General features: G+C 52.7%; 2 protein-coding genes across 2 annotated transcripts in view; both read right to left on the reverse strand.

Moving 5' to 3' along the window:
* Positions 1-122: 122 nt before the first annotated feature.
* On the reverse strand, positions 123-9,360 carry ANKRD2 (ankyrin repeat domain 2). The gene is given in 10 exon segments (XM_059169286.1): positions 123-437; positions 1,234-1,332; positions 1,439-1,537; positions 2,347-2,445; positions 2,763-2,861; positions 4,316-4,423; positions 4,524-4,682; positions 5,620-5,721; positions 9,070-9,159; positions 9,161-9,360. Coding segments are annotated over 10 exon segments (1,092 nt in total). The 5' UTR covers positions 9,242-9,360; the 3' UTR covers positions 123-281.
* Positions 9,361-10,655: 1,295 nt separating this feature from the next.
* UBTD1 (ubiquitin domain containing 1) overlaps positions 10,656-27,381 on the reverse strand; it is a 52,708-nt gene continuing 35,982 nt past the window's right edge. Inside the window, exons 2-3 of the mRNA XM_059169288.1 lie at positions 13,093-13,320; positions 10,656-11,763 (exon numbers count right to left, since the gene is read on the reverse strand). Of these exons, the coding sequence (XP_059025271.1) occupies positions 11,378-11,763; positions 13,093-13,320 (614 nt within the window). The 3' untranslated portion in view covers positions 10,656-11,377. The remainder of the gene's footprint in view (positions 11,764-13,092; positions 13,321-27,381) is intronic.

Raw genomic sequence — 27,381 nt, forward strand, 5'->3', positions numbered from 1 at the left:
CCCGGTAGGAAAAGCCATAGAGCTGGGTCCAAAGGGCTCCAACCCCCCTCTTCCCTGAACCTATCCTTGTTCCATTTTCCCTCATTCCTGAATGTTGCAGACACAAATGGAAACAAACATAACCAATTGCAAAAACTTTTTATTTTTTTATTGCAGCAGTTTGTGGGTGTCCCGAATCGCACGCAGAGGAATGGCAGGATCCTCGGCTCTGTGGGCGGTTCTTAATGACCCTCTGGCTGCACGCAGGCCAGAGGGGTGCCCAGCTGGCCTGGGCCAGGTGTTTACTGGACTGGCACAGGCTGTGGGGGCTCCTGCTGGGTCTCCGAGGGACCCTGCAGTCCATTCTGCTCTGACCCTGGCTCTGGCTCCGGGGGCTCCAGAGCCTGCCGGGTGTCAGCTTGCCACAGCTGCACCAGGTCCGTCGGGGTCTTTCCTGCCTGGGAGAACCAAGCGGAGATCTTGTCACTGCTCAGAAGTTTGTACCAGGAGGTTCCCTCATCTATACCAGGGGTTCCAATCAGGGGCAAGCGGCAATATTTAGAATGTTTCTGATTGTCACAGTGAGGGGTGTGGGGACTACTGGCATTTGGTGACTAGAGGCCAGGGATGCTGCTTAAAGATCCTGTAATGCACAGGAGAGTTCTCTCATAACAAATAAATTTCCAGCTCCAAATGTCAGTAATGTCCTGGTTGAGCAATCCCCACCCACCACCTCCGCACAGCTTCCTGACTTTCCCACTATCCCTTTAGTCTTTCTTGAGTCAGGGGGACCTTCCCATTCCCCTCTTTCATGATTGCTCTGGGCTCCAAAGAAGAGCTTGGACTAAGCAACGTAGGACCCCAAGAGAACTCTAGACCCACACAGTGTGCTAGGGGTGGTGGTGCCAACCAAACGCTTAGGTTCCCTTCAGTTGGGTTCCTCCATGATTTTGGCCTCCTTAGGCCTGGACATTAGGACCCCCTCGAATCTATTTGGAGACCTTTGGGAAGTCCTCTTACTGTCCTTTCTGGCTGTTTCTCTGCACTTGCCCTCTGGACAGAGATAAGCATACAGAGATCTGGGAAGGTGGGTGGGCCCCAAATTCCCAGGATGCCCCGAGAGACCCTCCACTGTGAGTGTGCTCCGAGGGCAGGCAGAGTCTTTCTTGGTTCTGTGTTTCCTCTGAGTGCCCAGCGCAGAGCCTGTGTGAGTGGTGCACACTCGTTACCGAATCAGGGAAGGAATGGACTTACTAGGTTCTTGGTCAACATGTCGGCCCCGTGCAGGAGCAGCAGTTTGATGATTTTGTAGCGGTTGAGCCTCACAGCATCATGCAGGGCACTGTCCCCTTCCTAGAGCCAATGTGACAGTCAGTATGGCCCACAGGGGCATGTGGATGCCCTCGGGCTTCCTGCACTCCTGGGATGTGGCTGAGCAGAAGGGGAGCTGGACACTTACTCTGTCCTTGGCATTGATGTCCAGGCCCAGGGATAGAAAGTGCTGCACAATCTCCATGTGCCCCGTCCGGACTGCCACATGCAGGGGGGTACTCAGCAGCTGTGTGGGAAGGAAGCAGGAACCGCTGGCTCAAGGCCATCTGGACTGTGGTGCTTCTGGGAGGGCGGTTGTCCAAGCTCCAGCCTAATCCTCTCCCCAAGTCCCTGTGCCAGGGCCTGAGCCCCATAAGGACTGGGAGTTCTACCATTTCCACCGTCCTATTCAGTGGTCTACCTCGGAAGCATTTGATGCCTCGTCCTCTGCGAGGCCTTCTATGGTTCCCCTCTCACCCAGCTGGAAACAGCTGTGAGCTCTGCTGCCCTTGCCTTAATAATTATAATAGGTGCTATTAACTGAGAGGTAACTATGGGAAGGGCATGGCAGAAGCTTATAAAACATCAGCCTTATGCTCAATAAATAATTTACATACACTTCCCCATCTAGTTATATAAAAATTCTGTAAGACATGTGATAGATGCGCCACAGAGGCTCAGCGGCAGTCCCTAGTTCAAGGCTGCACACAAAGGAATGAATGAAGAAACAAGCGAACAGAAGAATAAGTGAATGGAGGGATGAACGGACAGATAGACAAAGGATGATGAAGGATGAACAAATCCCACCTCTTTGGGGTGATCCCAAAGCCCCCTAAATAGTGGATTTCTTCTCATCCTCTCTCCTCTGTCCTTCCTGCTCCCATCCCCAGACGGCGTCTCCAAGGACCTACAGGTGATGGCAAAGACCCCTTCCTGGACTCTGCAGCCTCTCTGAAATCAGACTAGCTCACTATCCTGCCTCCTGGGCTTTTCTGGTCTCCGCCCCTTGCCCTCCCTTCCCACCCGTCTTAACACCTGTGAGCATTATTGCCTCACCTTGTCCCTCTTGTTCGTGTCTGCTCCTCGGCTTTGCAGGAGTTTTACGACCTCCAAGTGGCCCCCACGACAGGCCCAGTGCATGGCTGTGCAGTCCAGCTAGAAGGGAAAGATGGGGCTGTAGGGGAGGAAGTGCCCTAGGGGAAAGGACCTCAGCTAAGAGGGCTGGAGGAATCCAGGGAAAGAGGACAGAGAAGGGGCAAGGCACGTCTGTGCCTGGGCAGTGGACCGAGCGGAGCAGGAGAAGCCTTTGGTCCAAGCCAGGTTTATGGAGGATGGCCCCAGGCCATACAACTCACTGGAGGTGGGGGCTGGCCCCAGAGGAAACCTGTTTGTGTCCCAGGTTGGCCGGAGGGAGGGTCCACTGGTGTTGGGCCCACCTCCTACCTCCCACCCAATAGGCATCTCTTACTCACCCGATCCTGGAAGTCTACAGTGGCCCCATGCTCCAGAAGCTTCTCCAGGATCTCCATGTGACCTTCCAGGGAAGCTCGATGAAGTGCTGTCCGGCGGAACTGTCCCCAGAGAGACCGTCAGGGCCTGATTTCTGGCCTCAGGCTGAGGATAGACCTTACCAACCATTTTGAATCTGATCCCTGTATTTGGTCCCCATCATATCCATGTTCTGACAGTCCCTTCATGTTCTATCCAGACCATCCTTGGAACCCTCTTGTATCCTGGGAACTCTGACCTTCTCACCATTCCCCACCCCCAAGCACATCAAGCTAGGCCTTGACACAGGCTGTTCCCTCTGCTGGGAATGCCCATTTTGCCCTTACTTCCTATGAGTGCTTGATGAATTCTTGCTACTCCTTCAAGAGGCGGGACAGCTCAAGTGCCATTATCTTAAAACCTCTAGGCCGGAGCTGGCCCCAGAGGTCCCAGAGAACCTTTCAGAGAGGGTATTGGAAGGGCAGGCCAAGACTTACTAGACTGTTTCCCCTGGGTGCCTAGCCCAGGGCCAGAAGGGGCAGGAGCACACCCATGCCTGATTCAAGGAAGGAATGAACTTCAGCATTTTGCTTAGGTCTCTTGAAACCCTCAGGCCATGAGGCATATCTTCCCATAGTGAAGATATGGTTATGTGTGGATGTCCCCCTTCTCTCAACGCTGGTCTTTCCTTTTTTGTACTCCCAGCACCCGGCACAGGGCTTGAAGGTGGAAGGTGTTTGGATGGATCAAGAGGACTGAGACTCCTGAGTCTCAGGGAAGGGAAAGGCCATGTAGTCTAAGCCCACAGTAATGCAGGCTGCAGGGGAGGACCATCAAATTTCTCAGTCCCAGGAGATGCATGTGAAATGTGAAAGAGGCGGTTTCAGGGAAAACAGAAGTGTGAGGGGCGATGGAAACATTTGGAACATCATGGTGATGGTTGCACAGCCTGGGAAATACAACGAATGGCACTGAACTGTACACTTAAAATGACTAAAGTGGCGTGTTTCAGGTTATATGTATTTCGCCACTATCCAACAATCAATACGTTTTAAAAGGAAGTGTAATATACAATGCAACACAAAAACAATATCATATCCTGCATGTGCTATCGTTTTTTTCCTCCATTCACTAAATACTAACTGAGGCATTAATATTCCATTTGGTCCCCGTGACATGCTCCGAGGGAAGCAGGCCGTTTTACAGAGGAGGAAACTGAGGCCCAGAGCTAGCCGAAGGTCACATAGTTAGGGAGTCATAGAGATGGGATTTGAGCCCCAAATTCTTGGTTTGGGCTCTTATTATTTAATTCCATTCCCCTTTCTTCCCTAGAAGACGACATGACATTTGTTACTCTGGAGGTAGTTCAAGGTGAAAAGGGCCTAAGGACTTAGATAAATTCCTGCGTGGGCAAGGGGTCACCCAAACCCCCTGCCGAAGGACCCCCAACGCCTGTTCTCAGGCCCACAAGTGGGTGGGCGGAGTGGGGAGGCAACTCTGAAAGGGAGGCAGACAGAAGGTACATGTAGAACTTCACCTGATCACAGGTGTCCGGGGAACCCCCGTCGGCCAGGAACTTCTCAATGACCTTCATTTTCCCTTCCACTGCCGCTTTCAGGAATGTCTCTTCGTCCACAGGGCAAGTCTGGAAGGAACGAATGCAGTCATGGAGGGCTGCCCTGCAGTGATCAGAGGCCCTCCTGGGTTCCCCCCGCCGACACAGGGGTCCTCCCCAAGACCCTTACGATCTCCTCAGGCTCTGGAGGTGGCTCCTGGGAGGCCGCCAGGGCTTCCCGCTTCTTCTGCTTGCGTTTTTTCCGCAGCTCGATGAGGTTCTGGATCCCCCCCACGTCAATGATCTCTCGGCGAAGATCTAGGGACGTCTTGCGCACACGCTCTTGGCCCTGCATGGAGGTGGCTCATCAAACCCCATGCTGGGATCTTGGGGACCCCTGAGTCAAGCTTGGGGAGATGGATAGGGAGAGCTTTTCAGGAGAGGGAGAATCCAGATGAGACCGGGACACAGACGGCTCCAATCAGGGGACAAGGGGAGACTTGAGGTGACAGCGTAGGAGCTGCCAGCTTTGAGCCTTCATGTAGGTGAAGGGCAAGAGGAGGGACTCTCAGAGGTAGCCCAGCCCTTGAGAATGGAATCTGAATCCTCAGCTTTCCATGCAGTTTCATGTGTGTGTGAGATCATAAACAATACAGAAACAGGGGCGTCTGGGTGGCTCCGTCAGTTAAAAGTCTGCCTTCGGCTCAGGTCATGATCTCAGGGTCCTGGGATCCCTACTGAGTGGGCAGCCTGCTTCTCCCGCTCCCTCTGCCCCTCCCTCTGCTCGTGCTCTCTCAAATAATTTTTTAAAAAATCTAAAAAACAAATACACAAACAAATATACAAACATAAAAGAGTTGAAGAGAAAGCCCTTCTCTCCCAGAGGTAACTTCCATTATGGCCTGGTTGGTGCCCTTCAGACAAGCATCCTTTGGGATCACCCTACACACTAGTGTTCTGGAAACTCTGGTTTTCCTCTCAGCAGCACAGAGGTCTCTCCTGTCAGCACACACAACCTCCCGAGCCCCTTAACACGGGCATAGTGCCCAGCTGTATTGCTATCCCATCAGCTGGGGCTTCCAAAATGAGTCCATCCCCTGGGATCTTGTACATACGCAGATTGTGACTCAGCAGGTCTGGGGTGGGGCCAAGATTCTGCATCGTTAGCATGCTCCTGGGGTAGCGGGTGCTGAGATAATGGGTTTGCATACTAGCTAGGGGGAGCAAAGCCATAGCTTGCCTGTCCTGTCCCCTGAGTGCAGAGGTTGGACTCTCCTCACGTTTACCTTAACCTTCTGTAAGGCCAGACTCTGAGCCCCGTGGTGCTTCTCATCCTCCAACACCAGCATGTCCATGGGCAGCTTCTGCTGTGTGGTTCCTCGGAGTTTCTGGTGAGCCAAGGAGAGGATGTTCTCCAGCACCTGCCCATAGTACCCAGGGCGGCAGGTAGCCTCTCCCCCAACCCACTCCAAGGAAACCCCAAGGACTTCCTACTGTGTGACATCCGAGCACTTCAGAGCCCCACTCCCGACTGGTCCTGGAGAGCCAGCTCCCATAGTTCTCCAGCTCAACCCTACCCCAACCTCAGCTCAAACACCTGTCCACTGGTGGTCATGTGTCCTCAGCAAGACAAGTTTAAGGGCTACTGGAATGAGTTTTCGTGAAATTAAATATATTCACTTTCAAAGCACCGAGATGACGATGATGGTGGTGGTGGTGGTGGTGGTGGTGGTGATTTCTTTGCCGCCATTAAAGATTCACATAGATGAAATGATTGTGGTAAGAATTGATAGTTATTTTTTAAATAGATTCATGTGTCAATACAAAAATGTGGCAACTCTCAGATACCAACTTTTTTCCCTCAGATTTTACTGCTCCATGAGATCCTGGAGCTGGAAACTTGTCAGGGAAACTGAGGGACAAGAGCCACAGCGACCTAGGCTTCAGTTTGAAGGGACTCTCATTGTAATTGGATGGGTGAAACTCCTTCCAAGTCCCCCTTTGTAGTTTTGACTTGCCCGGACCGCTTTCTCAGGACCCCCTCCTCTGTTTTAAAGGAAGCCACTTTTTGTGACAGGCTGACACCCATCTCTGTGTGCCGGGAAATTCACCCCGGGTAGAGGACACAGAGTCCGGATGGCGGCTAGGAGGAATGGCCCACCCTTACAGAGCTCTCAGCTGCCTTGTGCCTTTTCCACTGAGCTCTGGTGGGATACTCTTCTAGGGCTGTTTTGAGGGCCAATTTCCCCAGTCTTCATTCGGGAGGTCCTGGTGCCCACTGGCTGTTCCCTTCTGTGTTGGGCTTACATGGTTTGAGGTATCCCCAGTATTGGCCTCACCTGAAACACTGCATCTTCCTACAGGAACAACAGATGACCTTGGGCTGCAGCCTGGGGGATCCTGGCTGGGTTCCTCATGGAGCATCCCAAGGATAGGCTTGGGTTGCCATTAGCTTGGTAGCCCTAGCACCTATGATGGGCTCTAGCATACAGCAGGTGCTCAGTGAATGTTGGAGAATAAACGAGTGAGTGAGTGAATGGATCACGACAGGAGGCGCTCAGCATCTTTGCCCACCCGTAAGTCCTCAGTGATGACCTGACCTAGTATGCTCCCATGACAGAGCCCAAGCCCTGGGCTTCGGGATTCTCCTTCACTTCCCACACCAAGAAGGGGGAGGCTGGACAGAGGCTCCCCTCTGAGAATTTTGCTGGGCTGGGACTTAGTGGGAACAACTAGAGACTCTCGTGCTCACACAGGCCTTACCCAGACTCTCTAGTCCTTCACTTCAGATTTGTCTTTGGGGGCTGACACACAGTCAGTACTCAGTGTTTATTGAACTGGGTGCTAGTGGGTAAAACACATTGAAACAAAGGCCCACCTTACTCTGCAGATCATTGTACAGATTAAATGAAAGTATGCCTCGGGGTGCCTGGGTGGCTCAGTGGATTAAAGCCTCTGATTTCAGCTCAGGTCATGATCCCAGGGTCCTGGGATGGAGCCCCGCATCAGGCTCTCTGTTCAATAGGGAGCCTGCTTCCTCCTCTCTTTCTCTCTCTCTGCCTGCCTCTCTGCCTGCCTCTCTGCCTGCTTGTGATCTCTGTCAAATAAATAAAATCTTAAAAAAAAAAAAAAAAAGTATGCCTTACAGAGCTTAGCACAGTGCCTGGCATGTGGCAGGCATTGGTGGGAAGGGTGGCTCTGTGGGCACCCGGTGTCCCGACAGCCATGCTGCTATATTTGTTGGGTGAATGGATGGATGAGGACAGCTCCGTGTCCCCCTGCTGAAGGTCTCTGTCCAACGCCAGCACTCCAGAAATGGCACAGCGGCATGACTCACCTACCTGGCCCCAGGGGAGAAGTAAGTGGCATTCCTGGAGATCCAAGGATGCCCCAGCCTGGGACTCATTGGGCTCAGCCCAAACTCTTCCCCCACAAGCCTGTCCCCCTACCCCCGCCCCCGCCTCTGGTTTACATCTCTTCTTCCACCAGAGTCCTGGTCCTTCCCTCTTCCTCACCCCTATTCAGCCACTCTTTTGGTGAACAGAGCCTACTTCCAAACTGATTTGTCTCCTTCCTCCCATTCCTGTTAGGGCCCGGTCTTTTGCCAACGTGTCCTCCTCAGGCTGTCAGAGCTGCTTTCCTAAAAATAGGTCAGATGGCACCACTCACCCTCACTCAGCAACACTTAGTGGCTCCCCATTGCCCAAAGAATAAATATCTTTCCCATGACCCTCAAGGGTTTGTACCCAGCCTTAGGCCCTACCAGACTTTCTCACAACGGCCCCACCATCACTCACCTAAACTTTTTAGTGCCTGTCTTTTCCTTAGCCTGGAATTCCCTCCCTCTCTGATCTCCACTCACCAGCCTTGAAGGTCCTGCTCAAATGTCATCTTGTTCCCAGGAGTCCTTGAGCACCCACAGTCAGAGTGACGCACCTACCTTTTGTGCCCCTTCCCTGCTGACTTAACAGCTCTAGTTCACCATTGCCTCACTCTGCCTGTTTCTCTGCAGATTATGTCCCTGACAGATGCTGACTAGAATGAATGTAGGGCTGGTAAGGAGGCAGGGGCTGGCCCTACTGAGCCTCTTACTCCTCACAGCCCCTGGCACTTGGCAGAGCAGACTCTAAGTCAAATAGTAGTTTAAACAGAATGAAGAGTAGACAAGCCTGCACCTTCGTCCCCTCTCCCCACTCCTTTTTCCCAGAGCAAATGCCAGTTGCCCAGAGCTGCAGTGCTCCAGTGGCCTCCCAGAGCGCAGATGGTCGTCCTGGGAAAACCCATGCTTCCTTTCCCGGCACTGCTTCCTTGCTCTGCTCCCAGTCTCTATTCTTCAGGGACCAAATGCAGGAGTTTCTCCTGTCTCAGCTTCCCGCCCAGCAGCTGGGATCTCTCAGGGCCCCAGACTCCCCTATTCTCAGGCAGCATCCCAGCTGTCCTGCTCTAGCGCAGCCTGGCCCACCTCCTTGAGGTCCAGGTGGGTGACAGGATATCAGGAGCCCAGCTTGGCTCGCCCACCCCACTGTCTCTCAGTTCTTGGGTGTTGAAGCCTCAGTCTCCCACTGGCAGCAAACCCCTCCACCAGGAGCACCCTGGGGCTGGAATGGAGCCCTTGGGCCCCTGGGGACATCTGCCCTCCTTCCTACCACAGATGCGGCAGCCAGGCTCTTACCTCCCTTGACAGTAGAGCTGGATCTCCTTAGAATCCCCTTGGGTCCCCACACCCATGCCTGTACCTCATTCTCTTCCTCCTGTGCCAGCCGCTCCTCGATAAGCGCCGTGGCCCTCTGCACTGCCTCGGAGCCCTCCATGGTGCTGTCTATCGCCGGCCTCTGCAGGCCCCAGGGCCTCGGGGGCTTTATAAGGCAGGGCACCCCCCACCCCCACCCCGCTGGGCGCCTTTGCCATGAGCTCACTGGCCCAATTCTCCACCTGCCTCCCCCACCTGTCACCTTCACCCCGGGCAGCCCCGGGGAGCTGAGGGAAGCAGGGGCAGTTTGCCCCACCCCACCCCCGACCTGCTGGAGCTGAAGGGCCCAGCACCCCAAAAGAGCAGGGCTGCAGGAAGGAGCCCGCCTAGCCTCTGTCCTGAATGCTTGGGTGGGGCTGGGCCTTAGTGGTGGCAGCTGGGCTGCACAATGGACCCACTGGCTGCCCCTAACCCTGATGACAGTGCCACCTGCTGGACGCCTGGCAACTGCCCACCATTGTCAGTGAAAGACAACTGTAAGGACCCAATGGAGGCCTGTGTCCCCAGCTGTCCTGTGAACAGACTCTGCTTGCTCTGTGGCGGGGCGACTCTGCTATGTCGGGGCTGGAGTGTCAAGGTGGTGGGCAGGAGTAAGAGCAGGTGCCTCCCTCTTCGCTCACAGCTCAGGCCGGCTTTTGTGTCTCCGGAGTTCCACAGCGCCCCCTAGTGAGGCGTTGCTGTATGTGCCTGCCGGTCCATTAGCCTCTGACAAAACCTTGACCCTCTGTCTCACCAGGCCTTGCAAAACTTAAAAGGTCTTGCTTCAGGCAGGGTGTCAGGAAGCCACCCTTAAAGGGCCAGAGTGCAGTCCCGAGCCTTGGTGACAACCAGCCCCTTCTGATCATCCTGCCTTGTCAGGCCACCCTGACCGGGGTCTGGCCATGCTCGCTGAGAAGGAAAATACTCTCAATGGAGAAAAAGCAGACCTGAATTTGCTCCATACCTAGAACTCCGGGAGTGAGCCCTGGGCCATCGTGCACACAGACGCCACAGTGCGGCAATTCTGTACTGCTCATGCAGCTCGCCCTTAGCTAAAAGAGGTCCCCTTTGGGTGATGTGCACACTTGCCCCGCAGGAAGGGTAGGCACTGGCTCCTTTTCCTCTCTGGTCCCCTCGCTGCTAAGGGACACATGCTCGCAATCTAAATGTGTCCAAGATTTTGCTTTCACATCCCTGAGGGTGCAGGGTGGCATCTCTAGGATTAGGGTACATATATCAGTCCTGAGGGCCCGGGCAGGACCCTCTCGCTTCCAGGAACAGACCTGGCAGGTTATTAAATACCACCTTCCTGATATGTTGCCTCTGCTTTCAAAGTGCGCTCACATCTGTTACCCCATGTAATCCTCCCGGCAACTGAGGAAGAGGCAGGGCAAGTGGCATTGTCTCCACATTAAGGAAAACCAAGTGGGCTCAGAGATTAAGTGTTTTTCCTGAGAACCAACACAGGGCCTGGAACACTAGGAATTCAAGGATCTCTCCTCTCGGCTGCGACCCACTCCCACACCAGAACTGGTTCTGGGGCTCCACAGAGCAGCCAGGGAGCCCAAAGTCAAAGCTAGGCAAGAGAGAAGGTAGGAGCAAAAGGCTTTATTGATAAATATGCAGATATGTCTGTACACAGGGACCTGTTGTGGGCCATGGCCGGGCTGCAGACCCCCCACCGCTTGGGTTACAGCCAGGAGATGGCCCCATGTAGACCCCTGCCACAATAGCACAGCCATCTGGCCGCCCGCCCCCTCCACCTCTGCCAATTGTGCTGGGGGCAGGGAGAGGCAGAGGCCGGCCTCAGGCTCCCTGCCCCTGGGGCTCACAAGCCATCTCCTCCCCTCCAGAGGACTGGCACTGGGCCCAGGGCAGAGTCAGGGAGTAGGGGCAGGGGAAGGGGACAGCAGCTGCTTCAGACCCTGAGCAGAAAACCGGAGTGAGCACAGCCGGCAGCACCAGACAACAGATCTGGGCTCTAGGGGCCTCCGGGCTGGCCCCTCGTGGCTCGAACCTGCTGCGGGAGAGAGGCAGGGTGGAGTGCCCCTGTCTGCCTTTTCTCCAACAAGGCTGGCAAAGCCTGTGTGTGGCAGCACTGCTTCCTGGGTGCGGGGCCCTCGTGGCTCCCGGGCCCCCCGGGAGGCAGGGTCCCTTCATGGCTTGCCCAGCAGCCACATGGCAGGCGGCGCCCCTGAAGAAAGTGACAGGCCTCGGAGGCAGCAGCAGGGTGGGGGGACCCAGCGCTCCGCCGGGAGGCCTCTTAGCCCCGCAGAGGCCTCCATGGCCTCTCTTCCCAGGGGTCCGCGGGCTCCTCAGTCCTGGGGCGGCGGGGGCTGGTTGATGATGACCTGGATGACAAAATCTTTCTGGATCTTGGTTTCCTGGAGTCGCGTGCGGTCTGTGAGCAGCTTCCCGGAGAAGAACCACCGCTGCCAGGATGGCTCGATGCCCTCCAGGCTGTGCAGCTGCCTCTTCAGCTGCCCCACCGTGTCCGGCAGGCTGGCGTTGAGCCTCACGTCCTTGCCCGTGGAGAGGCGCACCTTCAGCGGGAACTCGCGGCGCACCCCGGGCGTGGGCTCGGGCGGCTCCAGGCTCTCCTCCTCAGTGTGCTCCAGCAGCAGGTTCACGGGCGGCGACAGGCAGTAGACGGGCAGCTGGTAGCGATTGCCCAGCTCGTCGTAGCATTCACAGAGGGTGCCTGCGCGAGAAGCGGGGCGGTCAGGGTCTGCTCGGAGAGCCCCACAGTTTCTGTCTTGGCCATGGGAAGAGAGGGGCGCGTACGCGAGTCAGGGCGGGTAAGGAGGTCATCTGGGTGGGGCACCAATCCAACAGGATTAGTGTCTTTCTAAGAGATACTGGGCCATGCTTTCCCAGTATGTATGGGAGGACGCAGCAAGCAGGCGGCCATTGATAAGCCACGAAGATAGCCCTCACCGAAAACCAAATCAGCTGGCACCTAGATCCTGGGCTTCCCGGCCTCCAGAACTATGAGAAAGAAATCTCAGTTGGGTAATAAGGTACCCTATCTGTGGTATTTTGTTAGAGCAGCCTGAGCAACCCAATACACCTGTTATGGCTATCCCACAGTCCCCGAAACCAACCTACAGTCAGGGCTCTCTGGGAGAGACAGCTGGGAGGAGTTCAAGGTGGAATCAGGAACACATGGGGCCGGCATCTTGGCTCTGCCAGGTACTGCAGGTACTGTTCAATGCTGGTGAATGATGTAACTTTCCATTTTTTCATTCGACAACTCTTTCCTGAGCTACATGCTGGGTGCTGGGGTTACCAGGGTGAGTGAGAAGGCACGGGCCCTACTGTCCATAGCTTCTACTCTGGTGGGCCCCAGGGGACTTCCTATACTAGGTATTGCACACAGTAATATATTTGTTGTGTCCGAAGCACCTACTAAGTTCCAGGACTGGACTAAAGGTGGTTCTGCATATCTTGCTGAGTCCTAACAACCATCCTGTGAGGTGCATATCTCCGCTTTACAGCTGCAAGTTCCTGAGACTAAAATCGAGAAGCTCCCTGTCAGGGGCGCACTATCAAGAGCAGAGACATTTGTTAAAACCCAGGTCTGTGACTCTACAGTTTCACTGTGACCCTCCACTTCCCATACCTGACTGCATAAGGCTGTTATAAACTTAAATGAGATACTACAGCAAAAGCTTCTAGCTCAGTGCCCAGCCCGTAGTAACCCTCAACAGAAGGGTTCTCAGATGCTCTGTGATCCCAGAGTACCCCGGGCAACTCTAGCTTGCTCTCCTCACGCTGCTTTGAGGTTGGCTGGTGCCTTTCTATGTCTTCAGTAGACAAGCGGGGACTGCGTCTCCCTTTGGTTTGAGTCCCCGCTCCTGGCACATACTCAGTGAGAGTTGCGTGAATTAGCAAGCAAAGGGCCACCCTGGCCACCGAGCAGCTTGGATTGAAAACTCCCAGTGTGGGGCCGGCTGCCGGCTCCCTTTCACCCAAAGCGGCCTGGCGGTCCCCATCCTGGTGGGGACAAAGCCCGGCCCCGCCCGCTCACCGTGAGGCAGGGTGATGCTGGCTCCGTCCAGGATGGCCTGGGCCAACTCATGGTCGTTGGCCTCGGCTGCATAGGCGGCGGCCTTGAGGGCGTCCCAGATCTCCTTGCGGCCCTCGAAGGCGGGTGCCGTGTCCCAGAACTCATCCCGTTTGCTCCGCAGCTGCCCGTCGGTCATGGGGTAGTCGCTCTTCCACTTCAGCCGCTCCTTCTTCAGGGGCTCGTTGCGCCCTGCGCCGGACGGAAGGGACAGGCTGAGCACCTCTGAGGCCAGGCTGCACCTGCAGTCTCTCCCCCCCACTGCCCTGCCAGCACCCTCCCACCTCTGCCCTCCCCAGCAGTGGCTCCCAAGTATTCTTCGGGCCTCAAGACCCTTTCCGGCAGCATCAGGGGATTAGTCTGGAAACTCCACACACCCAACCAGGAGACGTAAACAGTTTTTGTCAGCAGAGCATGTATCGCCTCCTTCTTTGATTATAAAGGAGTACACGCGCCGTATCCTTAAAGACCCGGCAAGAATGTCCCTGTGGGAGAATAAGGGTGGCCGTTGGTGGGGCAGGCCGGGCGCTTCAAACCCACTGCTCCTCTTGTCCACAAAGCCCGGGAGATGGGCCGGCTGTGACCATGAGAGCCTGTCATGTGCCACACGAGTACGGATTTCGCACAAGACTTTGAGTGCTGAGGCCACCCTCTCACTGCTGTCTGTGCCATGCTGCCACCGGGGAAGAAGTGACTCCAGAATCCCACTATTCAGAAATAACCACCACTGACACCTGAACATATTTCCTTTTCCCCATTTCTCTCAATATAGTTGAGTTCATATTAAGTTTTTTAAAAAAGACTTATTTATTTGGGGGCGCCTGGGTGGCTCAGTCGGTTAAGCGACTGCCTTGAGCTCAGGTCATGATCCCAGGGGCCTGGCATTGAGACCCACATCAGGCTCCCTGCTCAGCGGGAAGCCTGCTTCTCCCTCTCCCGCTCCCCCTGCCTGTGTTTTTTCTCTCGCTGTCAAATAAATAAAATAATAAATAAAATAAAATCTTTAAAAAAAAAAAACAGACTTATGTATTTGAGAGAGAGAGGTCAGAGAGTGAGTGCGCGTGCCTGAGGAGGGTTGGGGGGTTGAGGGGGAAAGAGGGAGAGAGACTCCCAGGCAGACGCCCGGCTGAGCTCGAAGCCCAAAGCAGGGCTCCTCTCAGGACCCTGAGATGAGGACCTGGGCCAGAATCATGGGTTCGATGCTTCACTGACTGAACCACCCAGGTGCCCCAGTGGAGCTGATACTGTTACATTTATTTATTTATTTATTTTAGTCCTTGTTACAGAAAGGATTTCACATTTTTTTCATGCCAATATACAACTTTATTTTACACTTATATTATGTCAATGTACATTCCCATGATGAATAATGATTATTTTTGTACCTACCATGTAGTTACAAAACACATTTTTTGAAAAAAACCATAACCAACCGACCAAAACATCCCTGCAGCATCTGAAGCGGAAAACAATTCTGTTAAATGTCATTTTTCTTGTTACCTGGCCCCAAGTGACTTCCAAGACAAGTGGAGACTGAGGGCAGAAGCATCTCTCAAAGGCTCCAGGAGGCTCAAGACCTCTCAGAGCTGAAGGCAGAATAATCCACAGGAGGAAGGTTTAAAGCCGGTGGCTCCCTCTCAGACTCCGATCCTCCGGGCAAGGGGCAGGACCCAAGCTGGGGTCTGCCAACCAGTCGCCTGGTCCAGCTGGGGCAGGAGAGGATGCTCCTCAGGGGAACACAACAACACCCACTGCCTACCAGCCTACCCACCGTGTGGAAGAACCCCCAGCAAGCCCTGTATTTCTGTATACGACCCAATCTCCCCTACTTCAGCTTTGCAACAGCCTAAGGCACTAGGTGTTTATAGCTTTTTCACAGATGCTGGGACAGGCAGAGAGATCAAATGACTTGCCCGAGGTCACACAGTAAGTGACAGCATGAAGATTCCACCTCAGCTCAGACTGAATCCACAGACGGCCCTCCTACAGGTCTGCGTGAGCAGGCCAGAAAACTCTCAAAGCCAGACATCTAATTTAAAGAGCTGCTGGGTTAGCAGAAAGAAATGCAAATCCTCTTTGTGGGAAAACAACTTTAAACCAGGCCTCAAAGAATTCCCAGGATAAAGTTCCAAGGAAAATAAATGATAAGGTCATAGTTTTTGGTTTCTCCTTTTTTTATAAAAAAAATCACAACATACAAGGCAACAAGGCAGTAGGAGCCAGAGCCAGCAAAAACAGCAGTCGGAAGGATCAGACTGACAAAGATTTCAGATAGGGGATTTATCGGACCAGATTATGAAATACCAAGTTTAAGAAATAAGTGAGTCCTGGGGTGCCTGGGTGGCTCGGTCATTAAGCCTCTGTCTTCAGCTCAGGTCATGATTCCAGGGTTCCGAGATCAAGCCCTACATCGGGCTCCCTGCTCAACGGGAAGCCTGCTTTTCCCTCTTCACACCCACCCCGCCCGGCTTGTGTTCCCTCTCTCGCTGTCTCTCTCTCTCTGTCAAATAAATAAATAAAATCTTAAAAAAAAAAAAAAAAAAAAGAAAAGAAAAGAAAAGAAAGAAACAAATCTTAACGATATGAACAGGGAAAAAGAGATTATAGAGAATGACCAAGCAGAGGTTAAAAGAACCATATGGGACTTCTAGAAATGAAAAACATAATAACTGACATTTAAAGGGTTTGAAGTTTTAAGTCAGAATCTCCAGAAGATACAACAGGAAGAATGAGGATGAAACAATATTCAAAGAGATCATAGAAATGTCCATTTTCTAAACTGTCCTATAAATTTAATGCAATTCCACTAAGATTCCTAACTAGGAAGCTTCCCCCTGCCCCTAGCAGGAACCTGAGAAGCCGATTCTAAAGCTTATGCGGAAGGACAAAGCCACTCCTCGAGTAGAATGAGGTGGGAGAATCTGCACTACCATTACCTACACAAACTATAAAGCTCTGGTGAGTGTGGTACTGGAACAGGGACAGACAAATGGGCCAATGGGACAGAACAGAGAGCCCAGAAATAGACCAAGCATATATGGAAATGTAATTAAAATGAGAAGGAACATTGCAGAAGGTGGATGTGAGATATATATATATATATATATATATATGTGTGTCTCTGCCCCTGGTTTCTGGTAAAACCCTTATAATTTCCTGAGTGATAGGAATGTCTGATACAGAGCTCCTAAATCCGTTGGAATTTCCTGGGTGATACAAGTGTCTTTTGTTCTAATGAAGTGGCTCTTGGTGGGCTCTATGCTAGCTTGGAACTTCTAGCCCTGTCCCCCATTCTCTGGTGAGGGGAGAGGGGATGTAAATTGAGTTAATAGCGGGTCAGAGCTATGTGATGAAGCCTCTGCAAAAATCCGAAAAGTATGGGTTTAGAGAGCTTCCAGGTTGGTAAACATATCCATGTGTCAGAAGGGTGGTGCACCCCAAGTCCAGGATGAAAGCTCTTGCACTCAGGACACTTCCAGACCTCCCCCCCCATGTATCTCTACATCTGGCTATTCATTTGTATCCTTTAATAAATAAATCCGCGGTAATAAAATAAATCAGCGGTAGTAAGTAAACTGTTTTCCTGGGCTCTATTGAGCTACTTTACCAAACTATTGAACCCAAGGAGAGGGTCATGGGAACCTCTGATTTGAAGCCAACTCGGACAGAAGTTGTGGGTAACCTGGGGACCCACTCACTACTTGAAACTGGAAGCTGGGGGCAGTCTTGGTGGGTGAACCCTTAACAGGTAGGGGTCTGCACTCACTCCAGGTAGTGTCAGAATTGAACAGGATTGTAGGATACCAGTTGGTGTCCGGAGAAAATTGGAGAATTGCTTGGTGTGGGAAAAACACCCATCCAACTGGCACCAGAAGTGTTCTGTGTGATCAGTAAATAAGAAACACAGGAGATTTTTCTTAATGGACTACTGATACATGGTGTTAGGGCTATAGTTTCTCCTATAAGGAAAACATGTAACAGAATCCCTATCTTACACCAGCCACAAACATCAAAACGAGATCAACTGATCAATCAAGGGCTTAAAAGTGTAGAAGAATAAGGATACGTTGGAGAGACAGAAGATTATAGTTTTGTCCAAATGTTTTTTGTGAAAGTTTGTGTTTTTGCATGGATCAAAAAAATAGCTCTGCTTCATGATTTCTCTGGTCCTTCAGCAAGAACTCTGATCAACCGGGGTTCACAGACATGCAGTGACACCCTCAAGGACCTCTGGGTGATATGGGGTTTTTGTCCCTCCACTCGGTGACCTGATCGTCTTTTTAACTTCTTGAGCTGATTTCTGTAGTTTTCCTGTCTCCTTCCTCTTGCCCACATGTCACTTCTTACTGGTTCCGGTCTACCTGTGGCTCCTATGGGCAGAGGTCAGGCCCCCTAACGGGCTTGTAACCCGCTAGGAATTGAGAAAGCTGGTCAGTACTTTTGAAATCGAGAGCATCCGGATTTAAGAAAGAGGCTTCCTAAAGAAGAAAGAGACCAGGCTTCAGGATATCTGGATATCTGCTGTTCCTGCTCAGATCCCCCCAACCCCCCACCCATCAGATTGGGTTTGGCTCTGTTCCTGACCACTGAGGATACCTGACGTATAACCAGGTACACGTGGCTCTCACTGTCTCCATAAGATAAAAATAGCCCCATCACCTGAAGGGTGCTTTGCTCACATACCTGGCTTTCAGAGTCCCCTCCCCTGCATGTGCACCGCAGAATGCTTTCCAACTATCAGAGACCCACCCACAGATGGGACACAATGCAAGTGTGCATCTTTAAGTATTAACAGCATCTGCAGTCACCCAGGATACAATGGTGTAAAAATTCCTTTTCCTGTATGCTGGTCCTCTCAGACGGCAAACACTAGAAAATATTAGAATGGAGTTGGGGGGTGTGGTGGGAACAGAAGTAAGGAAAAGGCTGCAGGAGCCAGTAGTTGCCTTTGCAGACGTCATGGCACCTCGCAGCCAGCAGGGGGCAGCCGCAGCACCTCCGGGCCAGGTGCTGGCTCCCTCCAGCTGAAAGATACCCAGCAAAATTCTCCCCGCCCAGGACAAGCCTGTGTAAGAGACATGCCAAAATATCTGGATCCCTACACTCTGAGGCGAATAATTTAGGCAAAGGTACAGACGAAAACAGAAAAGGAAGGTTTTAATCCAAACATAAAAGGAAATTGATGAATATTTTAAATTTCAGTTACTTTAAAAAAAAAAAAACACGATGTTTTATAGTTAGTTGAGTCAAAAACACTGGGCAGTAGAAAGGGTGTGAACACTCTCATATGTTACACAAATTGGTACAAACTTCCGGGAGGGCATTCGGTATGGTACCAAAAAACCCAAAAATGTGCATCTTTTTGGCTCAGACATTTGGTTTCTAAGAATGTGTGTGAAGAAAATAATCGCAAGTATATGGCGAGGGTTCATCTATGAAGCTGTTTAACTCGACACGGTTTTAAACAGGGAAAGCCAGAAACAAACTAAATGTACGCCAGCAGGAGAAAGGCTAAATAAAATCTGTGCGTCCGTGGCAGCCTCTATAAGCTGACTAATGTGGAGAAACGGCCCCAAAACAGTGAAAAAAGGTTACAGAACAGCAAGTGCTCTGTGCTTCAGCTTCTGTTTCTAAAAAAGTATGTGAAATTATATATATTAAAAAGAATGGAAGGATTTACACCAAAATGGTAACAGTGGTTATAGCCGATTGGCAGTTACTGGCGGAAAAAAAATTTTTTTTTTTTATTATATTTTCCAAGTTTTCTACAACAGGCATTTATGACTTCAGCAAGAAGAATAATACAACGGGAGTTGTTAACAAAGAAAAAGGGTACATAAAGTTCAGTTCTACAGCAGCCACAGGAAAGTAGGGAAGAGTTTGGGGAGCTGAGTAAGGGGCTTTGTGGGGGGCTGGTGAGCCACAAAGCCCAAGGGTCACAGCCTCTGGGATTTCAGTTGCTGGGAGCTCTGGGCAGCTCTGCAGGCACTGCTGGTTTCTGCAGCAGGAACATCTAGTAGCTTCTACTTATGTCTCTACCTGTCCTAAATATGCTCTAGGTCAAAAAGTAAAACAAATGGTCCTTATCCTTAAGGAAGTTGACAGAAGATAGACTTAAAACACAACAAGAGGGGCGCCTGGGTGGCTCAGTCATTAAGCACATGCCTTCAGCTCAGGTCATGATCCCAGAGTCCTGGGATCAAGCCCCACGTTGGGCTCCCTGCTTAAGCCAGCTTCTCCCTCTCCCATTCCCCCTGCTTGTGTTCCCTCTCTCATTGTGTCCCTCTCTGTCAAATAAATAAATAAAAATCTTTAAAAACAAACAAACAAAAACACAGCAAGAGATCATTCTGTAGTCAAGGTCCACACTTGCCTGGGGAAGTACAAAAGGCCCATGAAAACAGCAGGTTTCTGTGATTACGGTAGACGGGAAACAGCAAGAGAGATCTGTGAGCAGAGAATGTAGGTTTCTGAGTACAGCGGCAAAGCTGGAGTCTCAAAGGGTTGTCTAACATACCACCTGTGCTAGGATCTCCTGAGCTGCAGGTTAGAAAGGCAGACGCCAGCGCCCACCCACTCCAGCGGACCCACTGAACCAGAATCACAGGGAACAGGCTGGGCTATGTACTTGATTCTGACAGAAGAACTCCACTTGTAAACACAGCCAACAGATGTAGAATGGCTCATCCACACCTTAACATAGGTGAGTTCAATGGCTCCCCCCTGAAGTTGCTGCTGAGAGCTGAGCTGGAGAGGAAAGAGGGAGAAGAGCAGGAGGCCGCAGTGTCTGGGTTGAGGGAGGAGAAGGGTGGTGGACGCTGTGGATTGGTCTCCATAATGAAAGGTGTCTGGCGATCCCACGCACAAGGGAGGGCACTGCAATGAGTGGGAGTGAACAGCAGAAGTCCTTCGCAGTTTACTTGAAGCTAGTGTGCCTCTCTGAGCCCGTGCATGTGTGCACACTACTACCACCTGCCTCCCCTGCTTAATTCAGAATGACGATGTCCAAGACGTGATTCTCAAGAACCTACAGAAGAACAACCGGCCCTGATTGCATTCCGCTGAACACCCCATGGCCTCATAGCATGCTGGCCTGGTGCAGGTTTTCAGCAAGTGTCTGCCGAGTTGAAGATGGAGCTGATGAACGCCCAGTGAACGGGGCGGGAATCCGCTGGAGGAATCATGGCTGAGAGCAGCTGTGGGCAGGCGGGGGACGCAGGGGAAAGGTCTGCATGAGAGAGAAGCCTGGCAGTCCCTTTGTCTCTTGATCTCATACCTCAAGAGGTCCTTATTGCGGCTCTGGGGACTGGTACAACTGAGTCACTGGGAAGTGACGCCAAGTCTGAGGCCAGCCAAGGGAACCAGAGATTTCCCAGGACAGTAGGTCCACCCAAGCCAGGAGACGGCCCTATTTATACCTTCGACAGTCCCCAAGCTCTCTTTCCACACTCGGTTACCAAGCTCCATCCCCAGGCCCCTACTCCAGGGATAGAGCCGACAGTGTCCTCCTCCGAGTACTGATTATGTGACAAGTCTGGGCTTGCTCCAGCTGGTGGGAGAGATGAGGCTCCGGGAAGGAGGAGGAGGCAGGGAGACAAGGGTCTCCCTGTCCTAACATCTGGGGCCGCAGGGGCCCTTCAGTCAGACTGCGGACTTGATGAGCTCTTCCCCTCCCACCGCGGTAGTCGCCGCCAGCACGAAGGGAGCTGGTGAGATGGGGTCAAGGGATGGCATCTGGTGGAGCCACAGCAGGTCAGAAAGAACATGGGGCTCCAAAGGAAGGATCAGCCCCGCTGGGGAAGGGAGCAGGCAGGCGAAGGGGGGCCCAGGTAATCCCTTCAGGAAGCGTGGTATTTTTAGTTAGACTTAGCCCAGGATGACCCTCCAAGCCGGTAACCTTCCAAAGGAAAGTGCTGGCCCAGCTCTGCTAGCTGGGGCCTCCCCAGCCCGGGCCCTTCCTCCCCATTCATTCCCTCAGGCCCTGCTCCAGGGTTCAGGGAGGGAAGAGGGTGGAGCCAGTTGCTAAGTGACGTGCCAGGCTTCCTAAACTGTACTGCCACTTGGGTCATGCAGGTCCCAGGTGGTCCCCGGCAGGGCTGAAGGAACCAAGGCTCCTCTGGGAGCCCTGTACCAGGCTCTGTGGCGACGCCCGGCCCTGCAGTTCTCTGTGATGATCCTGTCTGGTCTCCCCCCCAACCCCGCCCCGCCCAACTGGGACCACCTCCAGTTCATCCCTGGAGTCCTGGGGCAGGCCCAGGGTCTGGCATGCAGCCGGTCTCAAGAACTGTTTGCCCAGTGAGCAAGCAGGCAGTTTAGGAAAAGCTGGGGGAGGGGGGAGCTGGAGAGCAGAGAGGCAGGATCTGAGTTGGGGGAGCAGATGGAGCGGTCTGGAAGAAATTCCCGTAAGCAAGAGAGTTAGTTAGGAAGAAAGGGGGTGGCAGACGGGGGAGTCCAGGAGGGAAGAAACCAGTTCCTGAGGTGCACAGAGAGGAAACCGTTGGAGGAAGAAGGGCTGGATGTCAGAAACCATGACCAGTGAGGGCCTGGAACCTTCCTGGCAACTGGAGAGACGAAAGTGCGGCCAAGAAAAATAAACCTGCCTGGAGGCCCCCCGCTTGGACAGGGGGTGTGGACAAGGGGGGCACACATAACCGCAGGGAGCGTACATGTTTGCACACAATGGACACATTTACTGGGGTGAGCTTAGGGGGAGCAGGACCCTTAATCTACACTGCCTTGTGCCTCCAGCCCAGGGTCCCCATTGCATGTGGCCAGGCAGGGTGAAAGGTAGCCGCCCAGGGCCGGGCACTGACCAACTCTTCCCCTGGCCCAACCATCCCTCCCCCAACCCTATCCGGTTCCATTCCCTCCTGAGAAACTCCTGGGTTGTCTGATCTCAACTACAAACAGAACTCCCAAACCCTCAGGGTCTACCCTCGGATCGAACACGCCACCCAACCAACAGCTCCTTTTCTGAGGCTGGCTGGGATTCACAAGTACAGTTAAACATTTGAGCATTTGGGAAATCACTGTACTTCTCCTTGTTTTAGATTCAGATGAATTTGAAGCAACAACGACCATTCCCCCTCTCCCACCACGCTCCCAGCCAGTGCCCTTCCTGTAGTGAATATATTCCCACCTTCATCACGTACTGATGCTTGTTTCTGGTGCACCAGAGTCCTGGCCTGAACTCGAATGGTTCCACTGCTACCAGCTCTAGGAGCAACCCTGATTGCATGTGTTTTCTGGAAACTGAGTTCACAGAGAATTATGAGGTAAGAGACACATTCACAAAGCTTCTCTTTACAGTGTGGCTACTCACTTACATCCGGGCTTCAGATATGGGGTTGGGGTGTTGCTTCAGCGACTGGCTGCCTGTGCGAGCACAGGAGGACAACCTCACCATTCTAACCTCGGCGTTCCCATCTGGAAAGAGGATGTAACCTCTGTCTCGCAGGGTTGCTGTAAGGATCACAGACACCACTCTGTCCCATGCTTAAAAGGCAGGACTGTTGTAATTAGCAACCATGCCAAGTCAATAATGCTTATTACCACTATGCAATTAAGAGAATGAAAGGTTACTATCCTTTTTTTCCCCTTTTCAAGCTGCTGTGATTTGGAACACTTGGAAAACTCTTGCTGTCTTTCATAAACTCCTGGTCTCTCCCTCACAGTACAGGAAGTTGGGGGATGGTTAAATGAGGTCACGTCTGACAGGGACAGAGAGTGGGCTCCATGTTTACCTGTTTCCCTGGGTGGCTGCAGAGCCAAGGGTCAGCACTTTCCTTGGGGCAGGAGAGGGAGGATAGTGGCTAATAAATAAAACCAAAACTCTCCAGAGGTTGCTAGAAAGGTCTCTGGTATCTGGCCAGGTCCCCTGGCTACCTTGGGGACCCCAGGGAAGAGACAGGTCAACTCTGCCACTATGCTTTCCACAGGCCTGCTGGCAAGGAGGGTCCACACGGGCGTGGCAGCCAGATGCCTGGAGGCCAAATGGCACAGCCCAACTTCTGACACTGGAGACTCGCTCTCACTGGGTGTCAGGTGCCACAAGCCCTTTACTCAGACATGTGCCGCTCTATCAGGACAGATGCCCCAGAGTGGGGCAGAATCCTGAAGCCAGGAGTGACTTTAAAGTCAGTCAGCCTAGCCCCTTCATTTTATAGATCAAGAAACAGGCTCTGAGAAGTGAGGTGAACAGTTGCACATCACACAGCTCTTGTCCTGTGTGTGTGTGTGTGTGTGTGTGCGCGCGCACGCACGTGTGCATGCGTGTGTGCGCACACAGTGGGAGTGGGAAGCAAATTCTGCCTGTCAAACCACTCCATTGCCAGTGGAAGCAAAGTTATAACTAGACTACTGAAATGTCAGGAGTTTGAGAGCAACCAATACACCAGTGGGAAAGCAGCAAGCAGAACACACATTGGCAGGTGGGGAGGAGTCAGAGTCTGCCCGGCCCTCTAGTTCCCACTAGAGATGAATGGAATCTCAGGGCTGGGCCCTCCCGGGACACGGTGGCCTAACTGTGCACCCAGGTCTCTAGGAACACAGCTAATTCTGCATGGCTGGTTGGGGGCTCAGTAATGGAGACCCTCCACCTCCTATTCCACACAACACCCCTGCTGGTGGCAATTCAGTCTCTGTGTGCACTTCTAGAGACGAGGCGGTCACGGTACCAAGAGGAAACCTGTTGCATCATGAGACAGGGCGAATGGTGAGAAAGTTAATGATCTTACAGTCACCCTTCACTGAGCACTAGTTATGCAGCAGGCAGAAGAGAGAAACACAGAGGCTGAAGGTCCAAAGTTTGGAGTCAGACAGACCTGGGTCTGAACATCAGCTCCATCATAAATGAGCACAGGGACTCTGGGTAAATGACTTCAGCTTTCCAGCTCTCCTCGGAAGTAGGGAGCGGAGACATCCTAATTCTCAGGAAATTGGGAGGCTTAAAGATATATGTGTACATATTAAATTAACTAATAGAGTCAAGAAGATTATATGTAATAAATCCACTACTGAACACTTCTGCTGTGGTCACCCTAGCACCCAGGCCCACCAGGCTCATGTCTCCTCGCCTGAAGACACACACACACACACGTGTGCCGGCACCACACCTGCCACAGAGCAGACACTCACTATGGTCACGGAAATTGTTTTTGCCATTATTATTATTAACGCTCTTCTTTTGACCCCAAATCCATTGGCTCTGTTCTCCGGAACAACACAGAACAAGTCACAACCTCCTTCACGGGGCTGGTGGTTTTCTCCTCCCCGGACTGAAGATCCCTTTTGCATCTTCTGTGGTTTCTCTCTCTGTGGGTTCTCTGCCATCCTGTTCACCATCCCCTCAACCAACCTAACCTACCGGCCTGAGTGAGGTCTGCCCAGTGCCAAGGCCCTCTGGGGTCCTGCTTTCCTTGATCTGAGCAGCGAGCCCTCTGCTTCCACAGCACGCACAGTAACAAGTTCGCCCAGGACTGTTGAAGCTGGAGCTAGAAAAGACCCCCCTCTCAATCCCAGTGTTCACTCACAGTCCAGTTTACCTCGGCGAGCTGGGCCTAGGTGTGTGTCTTAAGTGGGGTGAACCTGGAGTCATGATCCTTCTCTATCATCAGTCCTTCTCTATCATGATCCATGCTGTGTGACCCAGGACATGGCACTTAACCTCTCTGAGCACACCTGCCAAATTCAAATGCCTCTCCTCTTAGCGCCTTACAGAGCCACTGAGATGCTCTGGCGAGTTTCTGTGCAAAGTGCTAAGGTCCAGTCTTACACACACACAGATGCTTGACGTCCCTGAGATCTGGAAGCCCTTTTTTATTTTTTTAAATATTTTATTTATTTATTTGATAGATGGGGATCACAAGTAGGCAGAGCAGCAGGCAGAGAGAGAGAAGGAAGCAGGCTCCCTGCTGAGCAGAGAGTCCGACGTGGGGCTCGATCCCAGGACCCTGGGATCATGACCCGAGCCGAAGGCAGAGGCTTTAACACACTGAGACAGCCAGGCGCCCCGGAAGCCCATCTTTTTAAGGCTCACTCACTTCTTCATGTGGCTCAGCTCAAGACCCACAACCCCACAGCACTCTGTCTGTGGATCAACAGAGGACTCGTCTGAGCACGTTCACTCTCCCAAGCCCGGCTCAGGCCTTGCATGCAGCTGTGCCTGACTCACTCTTCCCCCTTCCTCCCCTACAGCCCGTGAATCACCAGCCCTGTCAGGCCAGTGTCCTCCCTGGTTTCCTTCCCGAGCACTGCCTGGTCGCGACCTCTATCCCCCAGGATGCAGGAGGCCAGCCCTCTTCCCACCAGGCCCCACAGGCTCTTCTCCCCTGACCCCGTGGCACGTGAGCATCCCACAGCACCTCTGAGTCACACGCCGCCTCCCATGCATGTTCCCCATGCACAGCGCGGCCCCTGAAAATCGACTGTCCGTTGCTGGAAGGCAGGCTCTCGAGGGTAATGCAGCACAGTATATGGAAAACATGGTGCCTGGGGCACTGATTTGACTGTACTGGGGCATGGCTTGAGCATCAGGGGGGTTTTAGCGCTCTCCCAGTGATTCTGATATATGGCCGGGCTGAAAAGCACTGATCTGGAACCAGGTTGCCCAGCCTGGCTGGCTGCTCCGATTGTTTAATTAGGCCTCTGAGAGAGCCTGGCAGGAGGGTGCTCAGGGAGAACCCCAGGCCGGCCTGAGGCCGACCATCTGGACAGTCCTTTCAAGGCTTGGAGCCAGACTGGTCATAAGGCAAAAAGTGGATAGCTCAGGGGACCCTGTGCCTGGGGAAACCCAGCTTCACTGTCCAGAGGATATGGCCTAAGCCCTTGCATGCAGAAGGGACAGGGAAAGCCAAAACAAGAGGCTTGGGAGCCAGACAGCTTGGACTAGCTATCTCACTCTCCTTATTAACAAGGAGGGCCCCCCCGCCTCCTGACTCTACTCAGCCCGAAGCCTGGTCTCTCATGCCTGCATAGCCAGCACCCAGACACCTCTTCTGTAGACACAGGACTCTTTCCCCAGGGCTGAGCCACAGACTTCTGGATAGAAAATGTGCAGCTCCAAGGCAAGGGGGACAGTGGGAGAGCAGAGGGAGGGAGGTCCTATTTCCTAAGAAAATCTCCCACCCCCTCCCCAGCTGCTCTGGGCAAGAAGAAAGGAAAAATCTGACTCATCAGTGCTGTGTGACTCACAGGCCGACAAAACTTACTTGCCAGACTGGCAGGGAGGAGAGCCTGCTGCTCCCACCACAACCGGGGGCCACGGGCAGGTAAAGCCCTTCCCTCCATCCCTGCTCACCACCAGCTCTAGGCCTGGGTGGCTGGCCTGGCAGGAGTGCCTTGCTCAGCTTGGTGCCCCGACAGCTACGCCTTCCCGTGGTTGGTTTAGTGGCTTACTGCCCCAAGGGGCAGGGCTGAGAAAAGTAGAGAACTCAGGTTTGGAACATCTCTGTGTTCCAAACAAAGTGACTTTGTTTTGTTTTTGTTTTTTAAGATTTTTAAAATTTATTTAACAGAGAGAAAGAGAGAGCACAAGTAGGGGGAGCAGCAGGCAGAGGGAAAGGGAGAAGTAGGCTCCCTGCTGAGCACGGAGCCTGATCGAGCACAGGGCTTGATCCCAGCACCCCGAAATCATGGCCTGAGCTGAAGGTGGATACATAATGTCTAAGCCACCCAGGCACCCTGAGAGGTAACTTTGGAATCAGAAGACCTGGTTCTGACTCTTAACTCTATGCCCTCATAGATGGAGCCCCTTGATCTCAGTTTCCACATCCATAAAATGGGAGCAACAAGTCTTGAAGGACTAGGGAGGATTAAACAAGACATTATCTATAACCTCCTAGTGCTGTGTGAGGCCAAAGTAGGAGCTCAAAAGTGGCCATGACTATTACTCGGTATTAAGCACCAGATTTAGGATTAGAAAAAGATTTTTTTTTTTTTCACATCCTTTCACTTAATCTTTACAACAACCTTGTATGGCAAATATTACTACTCTCATATCCAGAAGAGACACTGAGTTCCAGGATCCCTGGGGCCATGGCAAGGATCCAGAAAGTGGTTTCAGATCCTTGTTCCCAGCCCAGTGCTTGTCTCGGACCCCACTCCATGCGCCGTCTCCCCTGGGTGCAACACACACACACAGCTCGCAGGCACAGAGGTGGCTCTGCCTCTGGCCCAGGTGGGAGGGCCTAGCTGGCGACACTCCTGACCAGTTCTGCATCAGAATGGCATTGCTGCCAGTCCTGCTGCGCCTCC

The sequence above is a fragment of the Mustela lutreola genome, chromosome 4 (assembly GCF_030435805.1).
Source record: "Mustela lutreola isolate mMusLut2 chromosome 4, mMusLut2.pri, whole genome shotgun sequence".
NCBI classification, from domain to species: Eukaryota; Metazoa; Chordata; class Mammalia; order Carnivora; family Mustelidae; genus Mustela; species Mustela lutreola.